The 27,652-nt window shown below is 48.6% G+C and overlaps 1 protein-coding gene across 1 annotated transcript in view; it reads left to right on the top strand.

Annotated features, from left to right (window-relative positions):
- Nucleotides 1-26,814, top strand: part of LOC134997163 (antizyme inhibitor 2-like) — a 154,155-nt gene extending 127,341 nt beyond the window's left edge. The window contains exons 8-10 of the mRNA XM_063951254.1: nt 14,905-15,052; nt 16,637-16,755; nt 26,322-26,814. Coding sequence (XP_063807324.1) covers nt 14,905-15,052; nt 16,637-16,755; nt 26,322-26,564 — 510 coding nt within the window. The 3' untranslated portion in view covers nt 26,565-26,814. The remainder of the gene's footprint in view (nt 1-14,904; nt 15,053-16,636; nt 16,756-26,321) is intronic.
- Nucleotides 26,815-27,652: the final 838 nt, after the last annotated feature.

Raw genomic sequence — 27,652 nt, forward strand, 5'->3', positions numbered from 1 at the left:
TCCGAGCTGCTTGCAGGCTCCGACCCCCTCCTTTCTCCAGCCGCAGCATCTCCTGGGGGCTAACCAGTCACTCCCAGTCTCCCCTTACCACAGTGCCCAGCAGCTGTGCGAGGTCTGCGGTGTGTGACTGAGGAGGGGGGGAGGGATGCGGACGTGCAGAGGAAGCAGGACTCCAGCCTAAGAGAGTCAGCCATGCCAAGTCTACACCAGCAGCAGATCCCAACAGGTTGGAGTGGAACAGCAGCAGCTAGCAGCAGTGACTCCGGTAAGACACATCTGTCTGTCACCACTGTTTTGTCCCTAATACCAATCTCTCCCGTGCCCTGTGTTCTGTCCTGTCCTTGTCACCCCTGGCCTTGCCCTGCCACCCTTATCCTGGCCCTTTCACCCTTATCCTGGCCCTGTCACCCTTATCCTGGCCCTTTCACCCTTATCCTGGCCCTTTCACCCTTATGCTGGCCCTGTCACCCTTATGCTGGCCCTGTCACCCTTATGCTGGCCCTGTTACCCTTATGCTGGCCCTGTTACCCCTATCCTGGCCCTGTTACCCCTGTGCTTGCCCTGTCAACCCTATACTGGCCCTGTCACCCCTGTCCTGTTCCTGCCACCCCTACCCTGGCCTGTCACCCCTATCCTGTCCCTGTCATTTCTGTCCTGGCCCCGTCGCCCCTGTCCTGGCCCCGTCACCCCTTTTCTGACCCTGTCACCCCTGTCCTGGCCCCGTCAACCCTGTTCTGACCCTGTCACCCCTGTCCTGGCCCTGTTACTGCATACCCTCCAACTACCTTTTTGGCAGGTACAGTACCCGCAGCGCCTCCAGACCTCTCCCCAATGCACCACACCTCCGCACCTTCCCCTCCACCCCTCCCCCACATGCTGTGCCTCCAGACCCCCTACACCACCCGCGGCTCCCACTCATCCGCCCCTTCACCACCCACAGCACCTCCAGGCCCCCTCCACCATCCACCCCCTTTATATGTCTCCCCCCACACCTGCCCCCCTCCACCCGCAGCATCTGCAGACACCCTCCTCCATCCGCGGTCCCCCCCTCACCCACCCCTCCCCCACCAATGGCACCACCGCACCTGCCCCTCCACCACCAGCAGCACCTCCGGACCTCCTTCCCTATGCGCCGCACCACCCGTACCTGCCCCTCCCCTACCCATGGCGCCTGCGGACCCCTACCCCACCCCCGGCACTTCCGCCCCTTCCCATCCCACAGCACCTCCGGAACCCTTCACCCATCCACAACATCCCCACAACTGCCCCTCTCCCACCCATGGCACCCCTGCCCCTCCCCCACCTGCAGTGCCTCCGGACCCCTCCCCAATCTGCATCCCCCACTCCTCTGCCCCTCCCCCACCCGCAGCACCGCCCGACTCTTCCCCATCCGGGCCCCACCCCCACTTCTGCCCCCCCTCCACCTGCAGCATCTACAGACACCATCCGCAGTCCCCCCAGCACCCGCTACATTCTGTACATCGTGCCCTGCAGGTGCTGTTCACGCCGTCGCAAGGGGCTGCGCCTCTTTCACCATCGCACGCCCTTTCATTGTGCAATATTTAACCACTAACAAAGGAATGCAGGTAATACTTTATATAATACAAATATTGAACCCCAGAAAGGCATGCAAGGGTTAAGGGGGCGTAGCCCCTTGCGACGGTGTGAAGAGCGCCCGTAGGGTGCGATGAAGCACCTAGTATATATATATATATATATATATATATACACTGCTCAAAAAAATAAAGGGAACACTAAAATAACACATCCTAGATCTGAATGAATGAAATATTCTTATTAAATACTTTGTTCTTTACATAGTTGAATGTGCTGACAACAAAATCACACAAAAATTATCAATGGAAATCAAATTTATTAACCCATGGAGGTCTGGATTTGGAGTCACCCTCAAAATTAAAGTGGAAAAACACACTACAGGCTGATCTAACTTTAATGTAATGTCCTTAAAACAAGTCAAAATGAGGCTCAGTAGTGTGTGTGGCCTCCACGTGCCTGTATGACCTCCCTACAACGCCTGGGCATGCTCCTGATAAGGTGGCGGATGGACTCCTGAGGGATCTCCTCCCAGACCTGGACTAAAGCATCCGCCAACTCCTGGACAGTCTGTGGTGCAATGTGGCGTTGGTGGATGGAGCGAGACATGATGTCCCAGATGTGCTCAATTGGATTCAGGTCTGGGGAACGGGCGGGCCAGTCCATAGCATCAATGCCTTCGTCTTGCAGGAACTGCTGACACACTCCAGCCACATGAGGTCTAGCATTGTCTTGCATTAGGAGGAACCCAGGGCCAACCGCACCAGCATATGGTCTCACAAGGGGTCTGAGGATCTCATCTCGGTACCTAATGGCAGTCAGGCTACCTCTGGCGAGCACATGGAGGGCTGTGCGGCCCCCCAAAGAAATGCCACCCCACACCATTACTGACCCACTCCAAACCGGTCATGCTGGAGGATGTTGCAGGCAGCAGAACGTTCTCCTTGGCGTCTCCAGACTCTGTCATGTCTGTCACATGTGCTCAGTGAGAACCTGCTTTCATCTGTGAAGAGCACAGGGCGCCAGTGGCGAATTTGCCAATCTTGGTGTTCTCTGGCAAATGCCAAACGTCCTGCACGGTGTTGGACTGTAAGCACAACCCCCACCTGTGGACGTCGGGCCCTCCTACCACCCTCATGGAGTCTATTTCTGATCGTTTGAGTAGACACATGCACATTTGTGGCTTGTTGGAGGTCATGTCGCAGGGCTGTGGCAGTGCTCCTCCTGTTCCTCCTTGCACAAAGGCAGAGGTAGCGGTCCTGCTGCTGGGTTGTTGCCCTCCTACGGCCTCCTCCACATCTCCTGATGTACTGGCCTGTCACCTGGTAGCGCCTCCATGCTCTGGACACTACGCTGACAGACACAGCAAACCTTCTTGCCACAGCTCGCATTGATGTGCCATCCTGGATGAGCTGCACTACCTGAGCCACTTGTGTGGGTTGTAGGGAGGTCATACAGGCACGTGGAGGCCACACACACTACTGAGCCTCATTTTGACTTGTTTTAAGGACATTACATCAAAGTTGGATCAGCCTGTAGTGTGTTTTTCCACTTTAATTTTGAGGGTGACTCCAAATCCAGACCTCCATGGGTTAATAAATTTGATTTCCATTGATAATTTTTGTGTGATTTTGTTGTCAGCACATTCAACTATGTAAAGAACAAAGTATTTAATAAGAATATTTCATTCATTCAGATCTAGGATGTGTTATTTTAGTGTTCCCTTTATTTTTTTGAGCAGTGTATATATATATATATATATATATATATATATATATATACTAGGTGCTTCATCGCGCCCTACGGGCGCTCTTGCATACCTTTCTGGGGTTCAATATTTGTATTATATGGAGTATTACCTGCATTTCTTTGTTAGTGGTTAAATATTGCACAATGAAAGGGCGTGCGATGGTGAAGGAGGCGCAGCCCCTTGCGACGGCGTAAACAGCACCTGCAGGGCACGATGTACAGAATGTAGCGGGTGCGGGGGGGACTGCGGATGGGGGAGGGTGTCTGTAGATGCTGCGGGTGGAGGGGGGGGGCGGAAGCGGGGGGGCCCCAGGATGGGGAAGGGTCAGGAGGTGCTGCGGGTGGGGGAGGGGCAGAGGAGTGGGGGCTGCTGATGGGGGAGGGGTCCGGAGGCACTGTAGGTGGGGGAGTGGCAGGGGTTCCACGGGTGGGAGAAGGGTTCCGTAGGTGCTGTGGTATGGGAAGGGGTGGGGGTGCCTGGGGTGGGGTAGGGGGTCTGGAGGCACCGTGGGTAGGGGAGGGGCAGGTACGGGTGGTGTGGCGGATTGGGAAGGGTGTCCGGAGGCGCGTCAGGTGCGGGGGTGCCATGGGTGGGGGGGGTGAGGGGGGGACTGCAGATGCTGCGGGTGGAGGGGGGCAGGTGTGGAGGGAGACATATATGGGGGTGGATGGTGGAGGGGGTCTGGAGGTGCTGTGGGTGGTGGAGGGGCATAGGAGTGGGAGCCACGGGTGGTGTAGGGGGTCTGGAGGCACAGCGTGTGGGGGAGGGGTGGAGTGCCGCATGTGGTGGAGGGGAAGGTGCGGAGGTGTGGTGCATTGAGGGGGGGTCTGGAGGCGCTGTGGGTACTATACCTGCCAAAAAGGTAGTTGGAGGGCATGCAGTAAGATGGCCAGGACAGGAGTGACATGGTCAGAACAGGAGTGACGGGGCCAGGACAGGGGTGACAGTGTCAGAACAGGGGTGACGGGGCCAGGACAGGGGTGACGGGGCCAGGACAGAGGTGACGGGGCAAGGACAGGGGTGACAGGGCCAGGACAGGGGCGACCGGGCCAGGACAGGGGCAACGGGGCTAGGACAGAAATGACAGGGACAGGATAGGGGTGACAGGGCCAGGGTAGGGGCGGCAGGACCAGGACAGGGGTGACAGGGCCAGCATAAGGGTGAAAGGGCCAGGATAAGGGTGACAGGGCAAGGCCAGGGGTGACAGACAGATGTGTCTTACCGGAGTCACTGCTGCTGGCTGCTGCTGTTCCACTCCAACCTGTTGGGATCTGCTGCTGATGGAGACTTGGCTTGGCTGACTCTCTCAGGCTGGAGTCCTGCTTCCTCTGTCCGTCAGCATCCCTCCCCCCTCTCAGTCACACACCGCAGACCTCGCGCAGCTGCCAGGCACTGTGGTAAGGGGAGACTGGGAGTGACTGGTTAGCCCCCAGGAGATGCTACGACTGGAGGGAGGAGGGGGTCATAGCATGCACGCGGCGCGGACCTCGCGGCTGCCGGGCACTATTGTAAGGGGAGACTGGGAGTGACTGGTTAGCTCCCAGGAGATGCTGCGGCTGGAGGGAGGAGGGGGTCGGAGCCTGCAAGTAGCTCGGACTACTGCAGCGCTACCCGCTGGCTAAAGTGTGTGAAGGAGCTGGGCGCACCTCACTGCGTGCGGCAGCGCTGCAGCTAGCGGTGGGGTTTCCGGGGCTGGAGATAACAGAGGCAGTACGGAAACTGCACAGCGGCAGGTGCCCTACAAAACTGCAGCTAAGAAGCGTGGAGTGTGCTAGAAAGTGACGCTCCTCCGCGCCAGAGAGACCCTGCAGAGTATGCTGATGTGGGGGGTCAAGCACACAGTGAGCCGGTGCCCGTCTGTCTGTACGGCATACCCCCTCACACACCCCCATACCTCCCAACTGTCCCGGGGTTCCGGCAGCAGAGCCGGATTAAGGGGGGTGGGGGGGGGGGGCAGTGGGTACGTACCATGGGCCCCACAGTTTTAGGGGCCCCCCCGGCTGGAGTAACTCTGTCCCAGCTCAGAAGCTCCCCGTCCTGCCAGCAACAGCGGCAGCATTGAGCTACAGTCAGCACACGCTGCTGCGTGTTGGCAGGTCTGTGGTCTTGCAGGGAGGCAGCAGTCTCCCTGCTTTCTTCTGCCTGTGCGGGTGTGTAGGGGGCAGCGACCACCCCCTCTGGATTTACCCCTAGCTGAGGGGCCAAAATTCCATATAAAAAAAAAATCCCGGAATTTGCATAAGGGAGCGTGGTCACGTGTCCCGCGATTAGGCCACGCCCCCAACCCCACAGCAGGCACAGCAATGAGATAGGGCTCCCCAGTTTCAAGTGCCCTGGGCCCCCCGGACTCATAATCCGCCCCTGGAGGCATGCCAGCAGCTCACAGAGCGCTGGGCATGCCCCCTCACTGATGAAAATGGGGGCCCTCCCGTGAAGCCACGCCCACCTTTGTTTGACACGCCCCCTTTTCGCCATGCGTGTGTCCCTCCTGCCTTAAGAAAGCTGGGAGATATGCACCCCTGTCTGCCTGAAGAAAGCTGGGAGATATGCACCCCTGCCTGTGCCATGGCCATACTATCTGCTTCAGCTCCTAGTCTCCTATAGATTTGCCCAGATCTGTGACTCATTTGACTAACTCCACCCAGTGTTGTGACTCCGCCCAGCGTTAGCAAATGAGTCACAAAGTCACAGATCTGGGCTATTATATAGGAGATATATATTAGTGATGTGCACCGGACATTTTTCGGGTTTTGTGTTTTGGTTTTGGATTCGGTTTCGCGGCCGTGTTTTGGATTCGGACGCGTTTTGGCAAAACCTCACCAAAAATTTTTTGTCGGATTCGGGTGTGTTTTGGATTCGGGTGTTTTTTTCAAAAACCCCTAAAAAACAGCTTAAATCATAGAATTTGAGGGTCATTTTGATCCCATAGTATTATTAACCTCAATTACCACAATTTCCACTCATTTCCAGTCTATTCTGAACACCTCACACCTCACAATATTATTTTTAGTCCTAAAATTTGCACCGAGGTCGCTGGATGGCTAAGCTAAGCGACCCAAGTGGCCGACACAAACACCTGGCCCATCTAGGAGTGGCACTGCAGTGTCACGCAGGATGGCCGATTTAAAAAATAGTCCCCAAACAGCACATGATGCAAAGAAAAAAAGAGGCGCACCAAGGTGGCTGTTTGACTAAGCTAAGCGACACAAGTGGCCGACACAAACACCTGGCCCATCTAGGAGTGGCACTGCAGTGTCAATCAAGACAGGATGGCACTTCCAAAAAATTGTCCCTAAACAGCACATGATGCAAAGAAAAATGAAAGAAAAAAGAGGTGCAAGATGGAATTGTCCTTGGGCCCTCCCACCCACCCTTATGTTGTATAAACAGGACATGCACACTTTAACGAACCCATCATTTCAGCGACAGGGTCTGCCACACGACTGTGACTGAAATGACTGGTTGGTTTGGGCCCCACCAAAAAAGAAGCAATCAATCTCTCCTTGCACAAACTGGCTCTACAGAGGCAAGATGTCCACCTCATCATCATCCTCCGATTCCTCACCCCATTCACTGTGTACATCCCCCTCCTCACAGATTATTAATTCTTCCCCACTGGAATCCACCATCTCAGGTCCCCGTGTACTTTCTGAAGGCAATTGCTGCTGGTGAATGTCTCCACGGAGGAATTGATTATAATTCATTTTGATGAACATCATCTTCTCCACATTTTCTGGAAGTAACCTCGTACACCAATCGTTGACAAGGTGAGCGGCTGCACTAAACACTCTTTCGGAGTACACACTGGAGGGAGGGCAACTTAGGTAGAATAAAGCCAGTTTGTGCAAGGGCCTCCAAATTGCCTCTTTTTCCTGCCAGTATACGTACGGACTGTCTGACGTGCCTACTTGGATGCGGTCACTCATATAATCCTCCACCATTCTTTCCATGGTGAGAGAATCATATGCAGTGACAGTAGATGACATGTCAGTAATCATTGGCAGGTCCTTCAGTCCGGACCAGATGTCAGCAGTGGCACTCGCTCCAGACTGCCCTGCATCACCGCCAGCGGGTGGGCTAGGAATTCTTAGCCTTTTCCTCGCACCCCCAGTTGCGGGAGAATGTGAAGGAGGAGATGTTGACGGGTCACGTTCCGCTTGACTTGACAATTTTCTCACCAGCAGGTCTTTGAACCTCTGCAGACTTGTGTCTGCCGGAAAGAGAGATACAACGTAGGTTTTAAATCTAGGATCGAGCACGGTGGCCAAAATGTAGTGCTCTGATTTCAACAGATTGACCACCCGTGAATCCTGGTTAAGCGAATTAAGGGCTCCATCCACAAGTCCCACATGCCTAGCGGAATCGCTCTGTTTTAGCTCCTCCTTCAATGTCTCCAGCTTCTTCTGCAAAAGCCTGATGAGGGGAATGACCTGACTCAGGCTGGCAGTGTCTGAACTGACTTCACGTGTGGCAAGTTCAAAGGGTTGCAGAACCTTGCACAACGTTGAAATCATTCTCCACTGCGCTTGAGTCAGGTGCATTCCCCCTCCTTTGCCTATATCGTGAGCAGATGTATAGGCTTGAATGGCCTTTTGCTGCTCCTCCATCCTCTGAAGCATATAGAGGGTTGAATTCCACCTCGTTACCACCTCTTGCTTCAGATGATGGCAGGGCAGGTTCAGGAATGTTTGGTGGTGCTCCAGTCTTCTGTACGTGGTGCCTGAATGCCGTAAGTGGCCCGCAATTCTTCGGGCCACCGACAGCATCTCTTGCACGCCCCTGTCGTTTTTTAAATAATTCTGCACCACCAAATTCAATGTATGTGCAAAACATGGGACGTGCTGGAATTTGCCCAGATGTAATGCACGCACAATATTGCTGGCGTTGTCCGATGTCACAAATCCCCAGGAGAGTCCAATTGGGGTAAGACATTCTGCGATGATCTTCCTCAGTTGCCGTAAGAGGTTGTCAGCAGTGTGCCTATTCTGGAAAGCGGTGATACAAAGCGTAGCCAGCCTAGGAACGAGTTGGCGTTTGCGAGATGCTGCTACTGGTGCCGCCGCTGCTGTTCTTGCTGCGGGAGGCAATACATCTACCCAGTGGGCTGTCACAGTCATATAGTCCTGAGTCTGCCCTGCTCCACTAGTCCACATGTCCGTGGTTAAGTGGACATTGGGTACAACTGCATTTTTTAGGACACTGGTGAGTCTTTTTCTGAGGTCTGTGTACATTTTCGGTATCGCCTGCCTAGAGAAATGGAACCTAGATGGTATTTGGTACCGGGGACACAGTACCTCAATCAAGTCTATAGTTGCCTCTGAATTAACGATGGATACCGGAACCACGTTTCTCACCGCCCAGGCTGCCAAGGCCTGAGTTATCTGCTTTGCAGCAGGATGACTGCTGTGATATTTCATCTTCCTCGCAAAGGACTGTTGGACAGTCAATTGCTTACTGGAAGTAGTACAAGTGGTCTTCCGACTTCCCCTCTTGGATGACGATCGACTCCCAGCAGCAACAACAGCAGCGCCAGCAGCAGTAGGCGTTACACTCAAGGATGCATCAGAGGAATCCCAGGCAGGAGAGGACTCGTCAGACTTGACAGTGACATGGCCTGCAGGACTATTGGCTTTCCTGGGTAAGTAGGAAATTGACACTGAGGGAGTTGGTGGTGTGGTTTGCTGGAGCTTGGTTACAAGAGGAAGGGATTTAGTGGTCAGTGGACTGCTTCCGCTGTCACCCAAAGTTTTTGAACTTATCACTGACTTATGATGAATGCGCTGCAGGTGACGTATAAGGGAGGATGTTCCGAGGTGGTTAACATCCTTACCCCTACTTATTACAGCTTGACAAAGGCAACACACGGCTTGACACCTGTTGTCCACATTTGTGTTGAAATAATTCCACACCGAAGAGCTGATTTTTTGTGTATTTTGACCAGGCATGTCAATGGCCATATTCCTCCCACAGACAACAGGTGTCTCCCCGGGTGCCTGACTTAAACAAACCCCCTCACCATCAGAATCCTCCTTGTCAATTTCCTCCCCAGCGCCAGCAACACCCATATCCTCATCCTGGTGTACTTCAACAGTGACATCTTCAATTTGACTATCAGGAACTGGACTGCGGGTGCTCCTTCCAGCAATCTTTTATTTTTTCTAGCGAGAGGATGAGTGCTTCCATCCTCATGTGAAGCTGAACCACTAGCCATGAATATAGGCCAGGGCCTCAGCCGTTCCTTGCCACTCCGTGTCGTAAATGGCATATTGGCAAGTTTACGCTTCTCCTCAGACGCTTTTAATTTTGATTTTTGGGTCATTTTACTGATATTTTGTGTTTTGGATTTTACATGCTCTCTACTATGACATTGGGCATCGGCCTTGGCAGACGACGTTGATGGCATTTCATCATCTCGGCCATGACTAGTGGCAGCAGCTTCAGCACGAGGTGGAAGTGGATCTTGATCTTTCCCTTTAACCTCCACATTTTTGTTCTCCATTTTTTAATGTGTGGAATTATATGCCAGTATCAATAGCAATGGCCTACTACTATATTTACTGTGCAAAACTAAAATGCACCACAGGTATAGAATGTAGATGGATAGTATACTTAATGGATGACGAGTGACGACACAGAAGTAGGTACAGCAGTGGCCTACCGTACTGCTATATATAGTATACTAATGGACACTGTCAGCAAACTGCAAAACTAGAATGCACCACAGGTATAGAATGTAGATGGATAGTATACTTAATGGATGACGACACAGAGGTAGGTACAGCAGTGGCCTACCGTACTGCTATATATAGTATACTGGTGGACACTGTGTCAGCAAACTGCAAAACTAAAATGCACCACAGGTATAGAATGTAGATGGCTAATAGTATACTTAATGGATGACGAGTGACGACACAGAGGTAGGTACAGCAGTGGCCTACCGTACTGCTATATATAGTATACTGGTGGACACTGTCAGCAAACTGCAAAACTAAAATGCACCACAGGTATAGAATGTAGATGGATAGTATACTTAATGGATGACGAGTGATGACACAGAGGTAGGTACAGCAGTGGCCTACCGTACTGCTATATATAGTATACTGGTGGACACTGTGTCAGCAAACTGCAAAACTAAAATGCACCACAGGTATAGAATGTAGATGGATAATAGTATACTTAATGTATGACGAGTGATGACACAGAGGTAGGTACAGCAGTGGCCTACCGTACTGCTATATATAGTATACTGGTGGACACTGTGTCAGCAAACTGCAAAACTAAAATGCACCACAGGTTTAGAATGTAGATGGATAATAGTATACTTAATGGATGACGAGTGACGACACAGAGGTAGGTACAGCAGTGGCCTACAGTACTGCTATATATAGTATACTGGTGGACACTATGTCAGCAAACTGCAAAACTAAAATGCACCACAGGTATAGAATGTAGATGGATAATAGTATACTTAATGGATGACGAGTGACGACACAGAGGTAGGTACAGCAGTGGCCTACCGTACTGCTATATATAGTATACTGGTGGACACTGTGTCAGCAAACTGCAAAACTAAAATGCACCACAGGTTTAGAATGTAGATGGATAATAGTATACTTAATGGATGACGAGTGACGACACAGAGGTGGGTACAGCAGTGGCCTACCGTACTGCTATATATAGTATACTGGTGGACACTGTGTCAGCAAACTGCAAAACTAAAATGCACCACAGGTTTAGAATGTAGATGGATAATAGTATACTTAATGGATGACGAGTGATGACACAGAGGTAGGTACAGCAGTGGCCTACCGTACTGCTATATATAGTATACTGGTGGACACTGTGTCAGCAAACTGCAAAACTAAAATGCACCACAGGTATAGAATGTAGATGGATAATAGTATACTTAATGGATGACGAGTGACGACACAGAGGTAGGGACAGCAGTGGCCTACCGTACTGCTATATATAGTATACTGGTGGACACTGTGTCTGCAAACTGCAAAACTAAAATGCACCACAGGTTTAGAATGTAGATGGATAATAGTATACTTAATGGATGATGAGTGACGACACAGAGGTAGGTACAGCAGTGGCCTACCGTACTGCTATATATAGTATACTGGTGGACACTGTCAGCAAACTGCAAAACTAAAATGCACCACAGGTATAGAATGTAGATGGATAGTATACTTAATGGATGACGAGTGACGACACAGAGGTAGGTACAGCAGTGGCCTACCGTAATGCTATATATAGTATACTGGTGGACACTGTGTCAGCAAACTGCAAAACTAAAATGCACCACAGGTATAGAATGTAGATGGATAATAGTATACTTAATGGATGACGAGTGACGACACAGAGGTAGGTACAGCAGTGGCCTACCGTACTGCTATATATAGTATACTGGTGGACACTGTCAGCAAACTGCAAAACTAAAATGCACCACAGGTTTAGAATGTAGATGGATAATAGTATACTTAATGGATGACGAGTGACGACACAGAGGTAGGTACAGCAGTGGCCTACCGTACTGCTATATATAGTATACTGGTGGACACTGTGTCAGCAAACTGCAAAACTAAAATGCACCACAGGTATAGAATGTAGATGGATAGTATACTTAATGGATGACGACACAGAGGTAGGTACAGCAGTGGCCTACGTTACTGCTATATATAGTATACTGGTGGACACTGTGTCAGCAAACTGCAAAACTAAAATGCACCACAGGTTTAGAATGTAGATGGATAATAGTATACTTAATGGATGACGAGTGACGACACAGAGGTAGGTACAGCAGTGGCCTACCGTACTGCTATATATAGTATACTGGTGGACACTGTCAGCAAACTGCAAAACTAAAATGCACCACAGGTATAGAATGTAGATGGATAGTATACTTAATGGATGACGAGTGACGACACAGAGGTAGGTACAGCAGTGGCCTACCGTACTGCTATATATAATATACTGGTGGACACTGTGTCAGCAAACTGCAAAACTAAAATGCACCACAGGTATAGAATGTAGATGGATAATAGTATACTTAATGGATGACGAGTGACGACACAGAGGTAGGTACAGCAGTGGCCTACCGTACTGCTATATATAGTATACTGGTGGACACTGTGTCAGCAAACTGCAAAACTAAAATGCACCACAGGTATGGAATGTAGATGGATAATAGTATACTTAATGGATGACGAGTGACGACACAGAGGTAGGTACAGCAGTGGCCTACCGTACTGCTATATATAGTATACTGGTGGACACTGTCAGCAAACTGCAAAACTAAAATGCACCACAGGTATAGAATGTAGATGGATAATAGTATACTTAATGGATGACGAGTGACGACACAGAGGTAGGTACAGCAGTGGCCTACCGTACTGCTATATATAGTATACTGGTGGACACTGTGTCAGCAAACTGCAAAACTAAAATGCACCACAGGTATAGAATGTAGATGGATAGTATACTTAATGGATGACGACACAGAGGTAGGTACAGCAGTGCACTCTGCACTGTACTCCTCCTATATAATATTAATTATACTGGTGGTCTCCAGTCCCCACAATAAAGCAGCACACTGAGCACAGATATGGAGTGTTTTTCTTCAGGCAGACAACGTATACTGGTGGTCACTGTCAGCAAAACTCGGCACTGTACTCCTGCTATAGCTGCTCCCCAGTCCCCACAATTAAGCAGTGTGAGCACTCAGCACAGATATATCATGCAGCACACTGAGCACAGATATGGAGCGTTTTTTTCAGGCAGAGAACGGATAAAAACTGGTGGTCACTTATCAGCAAAACTCTGCACTGTACTCCTCCTAACAGCTGCTCCCCAATCCATCCCACAATTAAGCAAAAGCAATAAAACAATCAACTTCTAGTTCTACAATAAACGGAGAGGACGCCAGCCACGTCCTCTCCCTATCATCTCCAATGCACGAGTGAAAATGGCGGCGACGCGCGGCTGCTTATATAGAATCCGAATCTCGCGAGAATCCGACAGCGGGATGATGACGTTCGGGCGCGCTCGGGTTAGCCGAGCAAGGCGGGAAGGTTCTAACCTGCCTCGGATCCGTGTAAAAAAGGTGAAGTTCGGGGGGGTTCGGTTTCCGAGAAACCGAACCCGCTCATCACTGATATATATATATATATACATATATATATATATATATATCCATACAGCAAAGTAATCTCCCAGCAAGAAGAGAAACACACGGCACTGCAGGATTTGAAAATAGCAGAGTTTACGTCAATGTTTTGGGACACTAAGTCCCGTCGTCAGGAAAAGCATACATGACAACGTGACTCAGTGTCCCGAAATGTTGAAGTAAACTCTGCTATTTTCAAATTCTGCAGTGCCGTGTGTTTCTCTCCCTGCTGGGGAGATTACTTTGCTGTATACAAATTTTTAGAAAGGCACGCAGGTACTTGTATCTATGGTGGTCATTCCGAGTTGATCGCCAGCTGCATTCGTTCGCTGTGCAGTGATGAGGCAAAAAAAACGGCACTTCTGCATATGCGGTGCAATGCGCACGCTCGTTGTACTATTACAACAAACTATGTACTTTCACACAGGGTCTAGCGAAGCTTTTCAGTCGCACTGTTTGCCGCAGAGTGATTGACATGAAGTGGGCGTTTCTGGGTGTCAACTGACCGTTTTCAGGGAGTGTTAGAAAAAACGCAGGAGTGCCAGGAAAAATGCAGGAGTGGCTGGGCGAACACAGGGCGTGTTTGTGACGTCAAATCCGGAACTGAACAGTCTGAAGTGATCGCAAGCGCTGAGTAGGTTTTGAGCTACTCTAAAACTGCATAAAAAAACTTGGACGCCGCTCTGCGATCCTTTCGTTCACACTTCTGCTAAGCTAAAATACACTCCCAGTGGGCGGCAGCATAGCGTTTGTACGGCTGCTAGCGAGTGACCAACTCGGAATGACCACCTATATTCTATGAGTGCCAATCCATCTCTCTCTCTCTCTCTGTCTCTCTCTCTCTCTCTCTCTCTCTCTATATATATATATATATATATATACAAAAAAAAAATTTTAATTTTTTTTTTTTTTTATGGGGGGGCTGCCTATTTTGTCAGTCCCGGGCCCCACAATTTCTGATAGCAGCCCTGGTAAGAGGGCCCTGCTCACAGTCCACAGTGATCTATGCTTGCTGGGAAGCAGTCGGCTTACCAACATATGTGATCCAGGCGGTCAATATACCGATGCCGGGATACCGATGTAGGATGCATTGCCGGCATCAAGATACTGACGTCAAGGGATGGATGAAGCCTTTAGGGGTCCTGGTGCACTGAAAACAGGGTGGCCCCACCCCCTCATGTCAGGATATAATACACATTCTCTCACCCCCACTTTATAAAATATGTTAATTTCCCCCCCCCCCCCCTTAATCCGGCACTGCTGATGCCTGGTTTGTACATTAGTATAGCCATTATCATGCTACATATACATGTTACACGGCACACATGATTGCACAATCCATATACAGTATCATATAGAATGTAGTGATAATGCATATGGTGGCTTAGTAGTACATACGTAGGTGAGTTCATATTTCCTTTTCTGTTCCCAGTTTGCTGCTGTGATCGCTGAGTCACTGGATCAGTACTTTCCCAGTACGGAGGATGTGGAAATCATTGCAGAGCCCGGGAGATATTACGTGTGCTCTGCTTTTACACTTGCTGCCAATATCATAACCAAGAAAGAGGAGTATGTGAAAGGTGAGTAGAATTACGATATGTATAAATGGAGGGGAAGGGGGCTGGGTGCAATACAATGCATTAGTAGCACTGGGCAGGCCACATCCTAGTGACCACAGCATTTTGACCTGTTTCCCTTGGTAAGATTTTTGACTGGATTGCAGCTGTAGGCTGAGACACGCCCAGAAAACAGTCGCAACACGTCTGCATTGTTACCAACACTCCCCGTTACTTCCCCCAAGCGGTCCCCAACTGTGTCAATAATATTGGCACAGCGTACAAATATGATTCAGGCCCAATATAAGAAATACATATAAATAAACCCATCTAATAAAACACAGTCTCTGCAAATATTACACTAGTAATGTGCAAAATGCCTAAGGTTATATGTGTATGAAATACCACTGGGAAATAATTAGTTCTGGCAGGGCTACCATCAGAAATGATGGGGCCTGGGACTGACCCTCAAAAGGCAGGGCCCCTACCACCACCAACACCACCACCACATGCACTGTCCCATCCCCTTCCCCTGCATTCCCAATTTTATTTGAGGGGGTACGGGTGGTTGTAGTCACGGTCAGGGGGCCAGGTCAGCTACCTGCCTGCACACAGGCGGGCAGCCAAGGCACAGAGGGACAGAGCCACGGTCAAATTCCTACAACAGAGCCGGCCGTGAGCCAGTCGGAGCTCACGGACAGGCAGCCAATCAGGAGCTGCCACTCGCCAGCACAGGCAGTCAACTGAATCTGGCACCCTGATCCTGACTGCAACCACCCGGGCCCCATCTAAGTCCAGGCCCGGGACTGGAGTACGCACCGTCCCCCCTTTGATGGTGGGCCTGAGTTCTGTCTCTGTCTCACCCTTTTCCTTTTTTCTCTGATATATGAAGGTTTTTTACCTTTTATTTTGTTGCAGTCCACCGAGACAGCAGCCAACTTTTTCACTAGAATACTAACATCTTGTTGCATTGAAAACAATATACTTGTCTACTCTCATAAATCGGCTGTAAGGCTCCTGAAAATCGGGTGACCCTCCCGGCCACCCGAAAGGGTAGGCAAGCCTCCCAATATATCTGCACAACCCCGGACCCGGCTGTCCACTTTGCAAGTAAAGTGGCCGATGCGGGAGGCCGATGATGCGATTCCTGCTCAGTCATGTCATCCTAGCCATGCCCACGCCTGTATGATGCCATAATCTCTGCATTATATAGCGGGGGCACGGCTACGATGATGTGTCTTGGCCACCATGACCCTGTAACCGTGATTAGGGTTAGACACTTGGGGAAGGTCAGGGTTAGGCTGCAGAAGGGCTCAGTTAGGGTTAGGCACAAGGGGAAAGGTTAAGGTTATGCACCAAGGGGAGGGTAAGGCACTAGGGGAGGTTTAGGATTAGGATAAGGGTTAAAGTAACACAAAAATATGTGTTGCCCTTTTTTGTGTTGACCATTTGCCTGTCCACCTTTGAGCCTGTAGACTTTTTGACCTTGACAGCATATTGACCATTAACTATTTAGAGTCTCCCTATCGATTGTCTATGTAGACACCGTTGATCTTTTAATCCACACCCTATGGAACCATAGACAAATTAATGCTCTTCAACTTACAGAAGCAGATGGGAAAGTCAGAAGACAACTGGCCTATTATCTCAATGATGGGCTGTATGGGTCATTCTTGAATACTTTCATACGCAAAGAAGATAAGAGCTTAAAACCAACATTGTTAAAGGTAAGTGACCATACAATATGTGTTCCTGATCAATGTGGGGACAGCGCATAACAATGGTATAATATAATTGTGTAAGTAGTATCATATTCATGCACAATGCATAATATTCATTTGCTTTTGTTTTTTTTATTACTTTAAAATATCAATATTAAATCATGTAAATATATATCATACAGTATAATTCATTATGTAAAAATACAACCAGGTTATTCAATCAACACGTAAACAAAAAGCATTAACCGCTTAACTGGTTAATATTTTTCCTAAAACCACTCAGAAACTGTCAGATATTTTATGATTGAATTGAGTTAAGAACATCTGACTTCTCCAACATTATATATGCTATGTATACCCACTGTCCACTTAACCACAGATATGTGGACAAGCGGGACAGGACAAATTAAAAATACTTGACTGTGACAGCCCACTGGGTAGGTGTATCACATTCAGCAGCACCAACAGCAGCATCTAACAAATACCAGCTCAATCAGAGGCAGGCTACTCTGTGTATCACCGGTTTCGCTAAGAGGCATACCGCTGACAACCTCTTAGAAATCATTGTGAAATGGCTTACCCCACTTGGACTCTCTGGAAAGTATTCACAGAAATGGGCGAAACTGCCCAAAGATAGGTGTGCCAAGCTTGTGGCATCATATTCAAAAAGTCTTGAGGCTGTAATGGCTGCCAAAGGTGCATCAACAAAGTATTGAGCAAAAGCTGCAAATACTTCTGTACATGTAATTTCTTTGTTTTTATTTTTAATAAATTTGCACAAAAAAAAATATATTTTTTTCACGTCATTATGGGATATTGGTGGTCATTCCGAGTTGATCGCTAGCTGCATTCGTTCACTGTGCAGCGATGAGGCAAAAAAAGGCACTTCTGCGCGAATGCGTATGCGGCGCAATGTGCACGCGCGATGTACTATTACAACGAATGATGCAGTTTCACACAGGGTTTAGCGAAGCTTTTCAGTCACACTGGCCGCAGAGTGATTGACATGAAGTGGGCGTTTCTGGGTGTCAACTGACCGTTTTCAGGGCATGTTCGGAAAAACGCAAGCGTGCCAGGAAAAATGCAGGCGTGCCAGGAAGAATGCAGGCGTGGCTGGGCGAACGCAGGGTGTGTTTGTGACGTCAAAACAGGAACTGAACAGTCTGAAGTGATCGCAAAAGCTGAGTAGGTCGGAAGCTACTCAGAAACTGCACAAAATTATTTTGTAGCCGCACTGCGATCCTTTCGGTCGCACTTCTGCTAAGCTAAAATACACTCCCAGAGGGCGGCGGCATAGCGTTTGCACGGCTGCTAAATACTGCTAGCGAGCAATCATCTCGGAATGACCCCCATTGTGTGTAGAATTTTGAGGGGAAGAATGAATTTATTCCTTTTTGGAATGGAAGGCTGTAACATAACAAAATGTGGAAAAGTGAAGCGCTGTGAATACTTTCCGGATGCACTGTATATATCTCAATCTTATCATGCCCCTTTCCCACGAGGCATGCATCTTATCTCCCTATTGGAAAAAGTGTGGGGGGAAGGGGGGGCAATTGTTTCTGACACAGGGCACCAATGACTCTAGTTACAGCTCTGACGTACATATAAAAGCCTTTTGAATTGCTGCAGTGTTAACTGAGCTGCAAAGTGAAAAATAAATATATTCTTCTATTGTTTGTACTGTTCTGGCACACGGTACCCTTGTGTAGGGATGGCCATCGGTGGGCTGCATATCGATGGTTTCCATTGATGGCACTTAAGCCATCTATTGTGAACCATTGATGGTTTGCAACACTCGATGGCCATCTCTGGGCGGTGCTGGCTGGGCCGCAGGCTAATAAAAATGGAAGCAGGGCTTAGTGGAAGCTAGGGGTGGGGCTAAGCTCTGTGCCAGTAAAAAAAAAAAAAAAAATATTTGGTTATACTCAGCCATCGATGGCAGGGAACCATTGGCTCTGTCATTGACAGCAAAACCATTGACCATCGGTAGTTAGCCATTGATGTTTGACAATCCCTACCCTTGTCTGTTTGTTCATGTATACTGTATATAAATAATTATTATTATTTCCAGTTATTTATATAGCGCACACATATTCCGCAGCACTTTACAGAGAATATTTGGCAATACACATCAGTCCCTGCCCCAGTGGAGCTTACAGTCTATATTCCCTATCACATGTACACACAGACACATTCACGCTAGGATTAATTTTGTTGGAAGCCAATTAACCTACCAGTATATTTTTGGATTGTGGGAGGAAACCGGAGTACCCGGAGGAAAACCACGCAAGTACATGGAGAATATACAAACTCCACACAGTTAGGGCCATGGTGGGAATCGAACCCATGAACTCAGTGCTGTGTAATGCTAACCATTAGACCATCCACACTGCCCTATGAAGTCCCTTTGAATACTGGAAGGAAAACAAAGCAATTTGTAGGCTGGTTTTGCAGTACTTGAGCTGCCCTCCCTCCAATGTGTACTCAGAAAGAGTTTTCAGCAGAGCCATGAACCTTGTCAGTGATCGGAATATGAGGCTACATCATCAAAATGTGTAAAAGATGATGTTCAGCAAAATGAAATACAAATTCCATGAGGAAGACTTTTACCGGAATTACATCAAAGTAAAAATAAGATTTTAAACCTACCGGTAAATCTTTTTCTCGTAGTCCGTAGTGGATGCTGGGGACTCCGTAAGGACCATGGGGATAGACGGGCTCCGCAGGAGACATGGGCACTTTAAGAAAGACTTTAGGTATGGGTGTGCACTGGCTCCTCCCTGTATGCCCCTCCTCCAGACCTCAGTTAGAGAAACTGTGCCCAGAGGAGATGGACAGTACGAGGAAAGGATTTTTGTTAATCCAAGGGCAAGATTCATACCAGCCCACACCATCCACACCGTATAACTTGTGATATACTAACCAGTTAACAGTATGAAAACAACATAGCATCAGTCCAAGACCGATGAAAACTATAACATAACCCTTATGTAAGCAAAACTATATACAAGTCTTGCAGAAGTAGTCCGCACTTGGGACGGGCGCCCAGCATCCTCTACGGATTACGAGAAAAAAATTTACGGTAGGTTTAAAATCTTATTTTCTCTTACGTCCTAGAGGATGCTGGGGACTCCGTAAGGACCATGGGGATTATACCAAAGCTCCCAAACGGGCGGGAGAGTGCAGATGACTCTGCAGCACCGATTGAGCAAACAGGAGGTCCTCCTCAGCCAGGGTATCAAACTTACAGAACTTTGCAAAGGTGTTTGAACCCGACCAAGTTGCAGCTCGGCATAATTGTAGTGCCGAGACCCCTCGGGCAGCCGCCCAAGACGAGCCCACCTTCCTAGTGGAATGGGCCTTGACCGATTTTGGTAACGGCAATCCAGCCGTAGAATGCGCCTGCTGAATCGTGTTACAGATCCAACGAGCAATAGTCTGCTTTGAAGCAGGAGCGCCAACCTTGTTGGCTGCATATAGGACAAACAGTGCTTCTGTTTTTCTGACTCTAGCCGTTCTGGCCACGTAAATTTTCATAGCCCTGACTACATCAAGGGACTCGGAATCCTCCAAGTCTCGCGTAGCCACAGGCATCACAATAGGTTGGTTCATATGAAAAGATGACACCACCTTAGGCAAGAATTGAGGACGGGTCCGCAATTCCGCTCTATCCATATGGAAAACCAGATAGGGGCTTTTATGAGACAAAGCCGCCAATTCCGACACTCGCCTAGCCGAAGCCAAGGCTAATAACATGACCATCTTCCAAGTGAGATATTTTAACTCCACCGTTTGAAGTGCTTCAAACCAATGCGACTTAAGGAAACTCAACACCACGTTAAGGTCCCAAGGCGCCACCGGAGGTATAAAAGGAGGCTGAATATGCAGCACTCCCTTCACAAAAGTCTGTACTTCTGGGAGTACAGAACCTTAATTGAGCCTAATTTTAGGCCCAAATTCACTCCAGTCTGTAGGAAGTGGAGGAAACGGCCCAGATGGAATTCTTCCGTAGGAGCATTCCTGGCCCCACACCAAAAAACATATTTTCGCTATATACGGTGATAATGTTTAGCTGTCACGTCCTTCCTAGCCTTTATCAGCGTAGGAATGACCTCATCCGGAATGCCTTTTTCCGCTAGGATCCTGCGTTCAACCGCCATGCCGTCAAACGCAGCCGCGGTAAGTCTTGGAACAGACAGGGCCCCTGTTGCAACAGGTCCTGTTGTAGAGGAAGAGGCCACAGATCTTCTGTGAGCATTTCCAGCAGATCCGGATACAAGGTCCTTCATGGCCAATCTGGAACAATGAGAATTGTTCTCACTCCTCTTTTTCTTATTATTCTCAACACCTTGGGTATGAGAGGAAGAGGAGGAAACACATAGACTGACTGGAACACCTACGGTGTCACTAGGGCGTCTACAGCTACCGCCTGAGGGTCTTTTGATCTGGCGCAATACCTCTGTAGCTTTTTGTTGAGGCGGGACGCCATCATGTGTATCTGGGGCAGTCCCCACTGACTTGCAATCTGTGCGAAGACTTCCTGATGAAGTCCCCACTCTCCTGGATGCTGAGGAAGTCTGCTTCCCAGTTGTGCACTCCCGGAATGAACACTGCTGACAGTGCGCTTACATGATTTTCCGCCCAGTGAAGAATCCTGGTGGCTTCCGCCATTGCCACTCTGCTCCTTGTGCCGCCTTGGCGGTTTACATGAGCCACTGCGGTGATATTGTCTGACTGGATCAGAACTGGTTGGTCGCGAAGTAAGGTCTCCGCTTGACGTAGGGCGTTGTATATGGCCCTTAGTTCCAGGATGTTGATGTGAAGACAAGTCTCTTGACTTGACCAAAGACCTTGGAAGTTTCTTCCCTGTGTGACTGCTCCCCAACCTCGGAGGCCCTGCGGCCTTCTAGAAGGTGAGCACTCTGCAGCCACCACAGGAGAGATACCCTGGCTCTGGGGGACAGGGTGATCAACTGATGAATTTGTAGATGTGACCCGGACCACTTGTCCAGTAGGTCCCATTGGATAGTCCTCGCCTGGAACCTGCCGAAGGGAATGGCTTCGTATGATGCCACCATCTTTCCCAGGACTCGAGTGCAGTGATGCACTAACACCTGTTTTGGCTTCAATAGGTTCCTGACCAGAGTCATGAGTTCCTGAGCTTTTTCTATTGGAAGATAAACCCTTTTCTGGTCTGTATCCAGAATCATGCCCAAGAAGGTCAGACGAGTCGTAGGAACCAACTGCGACTTCGGGATATTGAGAATCCAGCCATGTTGCTGTAACACCTTTAGTGAAAGTGAGACGCTGTTCAGCAACTGCTCTCTTGATCTCGCTTTTATGAGGAGATCGTCCAAGTACGGGATAATTGTGACACCTTGCTTGCGCAGGAGCACCATCATTTCCGCCATTACCTTGGTGAAAATCCTCGGGCCGTGGAAAGCCCAAACGGCAACGTCTGAAATTGGTAATGACAATCCTGTACCGCAAATCTCAGGTACGCCTGATGAGGTGGATAAATGGGAACATGAAGGTATGCATCCTTTATGTCCAGAAATACCATAAAATCCCCCCCTTCCAGGCTGGTGATGACCGCTCTTAGCGATTCCATCTTGAACTTGAACCTTTTCAAGTATAGGTTCAGGGATTTTAAATTTAAAATGGGTCTGACCAAACCGTCCGGTTTCGGGACTACAAACAGGGTTGAGTAATACCCCCTCCCTTGTTGAAGCAGGGGAACCTTGACCACCACCTGTTGAAGATACAATTTGTGAATTGCATTCAACACTATCTCCCTTCCCGGGGGAGAAGCTGGTAGGGCCGATTTGAAAAACCGGCGAGGAGGCACCTCTTCGAATTCCAGCTTGTAACCCTGAGAAACAATTTCTATTGCCCAGGGATCCACCTGTGAGTGAACCCAGATGTGGCTGAAAACTCGAAGACGTGCCCCCACTGGGGCGGACTCCTTTAGCAGAGCCCCAGCATCATGCGGTGGATTTTGTAGAGGCCGGTGAGGACTTCTATTCCTGGGAACTAGCTGTGTTGTGCAGCTTTTTTCCTCTGCCCTTACCTCTGGCAAGAAAGGACGCACCTCGTACTCTCTTGTTTCTTTGTGATCGAAAGGACTGCATTTGATAATGTGGCGCTTTCTTAAGCTGTGAGGGAATATAAGGCAAACATTTTTGATTTACCAGCTGTAGCTGTGGAGACCAGGTCCGAGAGACCTACCCCAAACAATTCCTCACCCTTGTAAGGTAAAACCTCCATATGCCTCTTTGAGTCGGCATCATCTGTCCATTGCCGGGTCCATAGGACTCTTCTAGCAGAAATCGACATAGCGTTGATTCTAGAACCCAGTAGACTAATGTCTCTTTGAGCATCTCTCATATATAAGACAGCATCTTTTATATGCCCTAGGGTCAATAAAATGGTATCCTTATCTAGGGTCTCAATTTCTGCTGATAAGGTATCTGTCCATGCTGCTACAGCGCTACAAACCCAGGCCGACGCAATTGCCGGTCTGAGTAAGGTACCAGAATGTGTGTAAATGGATTTCAAGGTAACCTCCTGCTTGCGGTCAGCAGGATCCCTGAGGGTAGCCGTATCTTGGGATGGCAGCGCTACCTTTTTGGATAAGCGTGTCAATGCTTTGTCCACCCTAGGGGAGGATTCCCACCGTATCCTGTCCGTTGGCGGGAAAGGATACGCCATAAGAATCCTTTTGGGAATCTGCAGTTTTTTGTCTGGAGATTCCCAAGCTTTTTCACATAATTCGTTCAACTCATGTGAGGGGGGAAAGGTTACCTCAGGTTTCTTTCCCTTATACTTGTGCACCCTCGTGTCAGGGACAGGGGGTTCCTCTGTGATATGCAAAACATCTTTTATTGCAATAATCATATATCGAATACATTTAGCCAATTTTGGCTGTAACTTTGCATCATCGTAGTCGACACTGGAGTCAGAATCCGTGTCGATATCTGTGTCTATTATTTGGGATAGTGGGCACTTTTGAGACCCCGAAGGTCCCTGCGACATAGGGACAGACATGGGTTGACTCCCTGGCTGTTCCCTAGCTTCCGCTTTGTCTAATCTTTTGTGCAATAACTTTACATTAGCACTTAAAACATTCCACATATCCATCCAATCAGGTGTCGGCGTTGTCAACGGAGACACCACATTCAATTGCTCCTCCTCCTCCCTAGGAAAGCCTTCTACCTCAGACATGTTGACACACGTGTACCGACACACCACACACTCAGGGAATGCTCTTATCTGAAGACAGTTCCCCCACAAGGCCCTTTGGAGAGGCAGAGAGAGAGTATGCCAGTACACACCCAGCGCTGGTATCCGGACTCCAGGTCGACAACAAAAAGGTCGACACACCTTAGGTCGATGCCAATTGGTCGACACACCTTAGGTCGACGTGGACAAAAAGTCGACAGGAACATGGTCGACATGGAAAAAGGTCGACATGAGTTTTTCACAATTTTTTTTATTTTTTGGAACCTTTTCATATTTAACGATCCACGTGGACTACGATTGGAACGGTAATCTGTGCCGAGCGAAGCGAAGGCACCATGCCCGAAGCATGGCGAGCGAAGCGAGCCATGCGAGGGGACGCGGTGCACTAATTGGGGTTCCCGGTCACTCTACGAAGAAAACGACACCAAAAAAACATAAAAAAACTCATGTCGACCTTTTGTCCATGTCGACCTTGTTCCTGTCGACCTTTTGTCCATGTCGACCTAAGGTGTGTCGACCAATTGACGTCGACCAACGGTGTGTCGACCTTTTTGTTGTCGACCTGGAGTCCCAGACCCCCCAGCGCTATATGACCCAGGAAAAAAACACACAATATGTTTACCCAGATAGCGCTGTAATCTTTATTTTTGCGCCAAATTATGTGCCCCTCCTCTTCTTTAAAACCCTCTTTCACTGTGGATAAGCAGGGGAGAGTCCGGGGAGCTTCCTCTCAGCGCTGTGCTGTGGAGAAAATGGCGCTGGTGAGTGCTGAGGAAGAAGCCCCGCCCCCTCAGCGCCGGGCTTCTGTCCCGCTAAAATATATAAAAAACTGGCGGGGGCTCTTTATATATACAGTGCCTAGCTGTATATATCTACTTTTGCCAGAAAAAAGAGGTTTTATTGCTGCCCAGAGCGCCCCCCCCCCCCCCCCCCCCCTGCGCCCTGCACCCTTACAGTGACTGCTGTTTGTGTGTGCTGTGTGGGAGCAATGGCGCACAGCTTTACTGCTGTGCGTTACCTCAGTGAAGATCTGAAGTCTTCTGCCGCCTCTGAAGTCTTCTTTTCTTCTCATATTCACCCGGCTTCTATCTTCCGGCTCTGTGAGGAGGACGGCGGCGCGGCTCCGGGACGAACTCCAGGGTGAGACCTGTGTTCCGACTCCCTCTGGAGCTAATGGTGTCCAGTAGCCTAAGAAGCAGAGTCTTGAAACTCACAGAAGTAGGTCTGCTTCTCTCCCCTCAGTCCCACGATGCAGGGAGCCTGTTGCCAGCAGGCTCCCTGAAAATAAAAAACCTAACAAAATACTTTCTTTCAGGAAACTCAGGAGAGCTCCCTGTAATGCACCCAGTCTCCTCTGGGCACAGTATCAAACTGAGGTCTGGAGGAGGGGCATAGAAGGAGGAGACAGTGCACACCCATACCTAAAGTCTTTCTTAAAGTGCCCATGCCTCCTGCGGAGCCCGTCTATCCCCATGGTCCTTACGGAGTCCCCAGCATCCTCTAGGACGTAAGAGAAAAGACTTTTAGAATGGTGGATTCCAGTGTACCCTGTAGTTCTATTGTAACAAAAATTATTATTTTCATTTTATACTTTAATGCTATGAATGAACATAGCCCTGGGCTTCAGCCCTGTCCTTGCATGCCCTGGAGGGTGGTACTGCTTTATTAAAGGTGTCCGCACTCCCCCAGAGTACTATGGTCAGGGCTGACTAGTTGTGAGGGGTAATGCTACTGCTGCCGGGACCAATATAAATACGTCCCCCGGGTGTGGCATTACCTCCCTGGCTAGAGGAGCCTGGTGCTAGTTTCAAAAATACAGGGGACCCCTACATCTTCTTCCCCCTGTATTTTTGGACCCAGGACCAGTCTAAGAGCCCAGTCCTGGTTGGAAAAATATAGGGGGACCTTAGTCATTTTTTTACCCTGTGATTTTCCAATCCTATTACATTAGGAAATGTGGGAGTTTAGTGCTACACTCGCTCATTTTGCAAACTCGGACCTAATTACAGTTGGCCGTGTAGCTTGTTAATTATGCCCTCTTCATGGACTGGCCACACCTGCTCTAAAATCATGCATTTGTAAACCCCCCTCTAGAGATCCTGCATTTTCCCCTGGTTCTAATTGGTCCTTTACCTTAATTCCCTAAGATTGAATAGGGCTGTTGCCAAATGGGTGTGCCCACTGATGTGATCTGTTCATTAAATTGACAAACGTGCCCCTGGTTCGCCCATTCAAACATGTGTCATTTATTTAATACAAAGAAGTTCCCTGCTATAAGCATAAGCCAGTCTAATATATTATAACCATGATTTATAATTGTTCCCCTATAGGACATTCTCCCATCAGCAGAACGCTTTCCCAGTAAGCTATGGGGACCGTGCTGTACTGAGAAGGATATGATCCTGGAAGAGGTTGCTCTACCAGAGCTGGAAGTAGGGGATTGGATCATATTCCAGAATATGGGAGCTTACCACCAGACTATGGCAACCACTTTCAATGGCTTCCTACCACCACCTGTGCACTATATTCTCAGCAAAGACCAATGGATGATATTTGAGAACCAGCTGCACTAGCTGAGGGATACATCTCTATAGGCTTTACTGTGTGTTACTCATTTGAAGAATATTTACTTTTTCTCTTTTTTTACTATAATGCTTTTAACAGTATTTTAGGACATGCTCAGACACGTGGTTCCACCCCTGATGTATTAGTTTTCCAGTCTGGTAACCTATTGGATTTTATATTTTTAAATAGCCATTTTAATAGATCATTTAACTACAGTATACACAATATATTTTCTTTTATTTCCAAAATAAACCTCATTATTTCCCAAAGCGTAATTATGTTCTTCTTGCCTAGATTTCATTTATGTGCTACAGGAAGGGGGAGGTCTAGGTCGGAAGAGAGGGTGCAAATGGGGTCATTTTGGCCACGAGATGGCGGGGGTATGTGAAGTAATTACCTATGCCCGCTGTGACAACAAGTCAATATATTAACCAAATGTAGCATTGGCCTCTCCAGGCACAATGTATTCTTGGAGCACAGAGATAACGTTGATACATGTTTAAGATTTATTGAGAAAATAACTCCTGGGTTAAGTTTCAAGGAAAACTGGTAAATAACAAGATGTACAATTATGATATGCACAGATTGATGTCCAGAAAATAAAAGGAATAAAGTAAGAATCCAATTAACTTACTCTGAGGCTTAGGTGATCTGCGGGAGAGAGACCCCATGAAGTAGAAGCTGGGCCCCCTCCTAGCACAAAGTTACTCTCTTCATGAGAGACAATCAGCAGTGTGTGCTTCTGAGTCATAAAGTTCCACAACCCCTCCTTCCTCCGTAGCCCCCACACCCCAGGCAACAAAAAAAAGACTGTTTCTTTGTTCTTACAAAAGTTTGTGTAGATGTAAATTAGGCTGCCTCTGGAACCACTAAACTCATATATTTCTGACATGGGAGGTAATTCAGACCTGATCGCTGCTAGAATTCGCATTGCAAGCGGCGGGTTTTTGCTGAATGCGCACGCGCAAAGTCACGAGTGCGCATGTGCTGGTCTCACTGTGCAATGAATGTGCAGGCATGCACATGGAATTTTTTAACGCTGACAGGCAACGACAAAAAGGCGTGTTGAAGGTGGTGCGGGGTATGGCTTCGCAGG

The sequence above is a fragment of the Pseudophryne corroboree genome, chromosome 2, assembly GCF_028390025.1.
Source record: "Pseudophryne corroboree isolate aPseCor3 chromosome 2, aPseCor3.hap2, whole genome shotgun sequence".
NCBI classification, from domain to species: Eukaryota; Metazoa; Chordata; class Amphibia; order Anura; family Myobatrachidae; genus Pseudophryne; species Pseudophryne corroboree.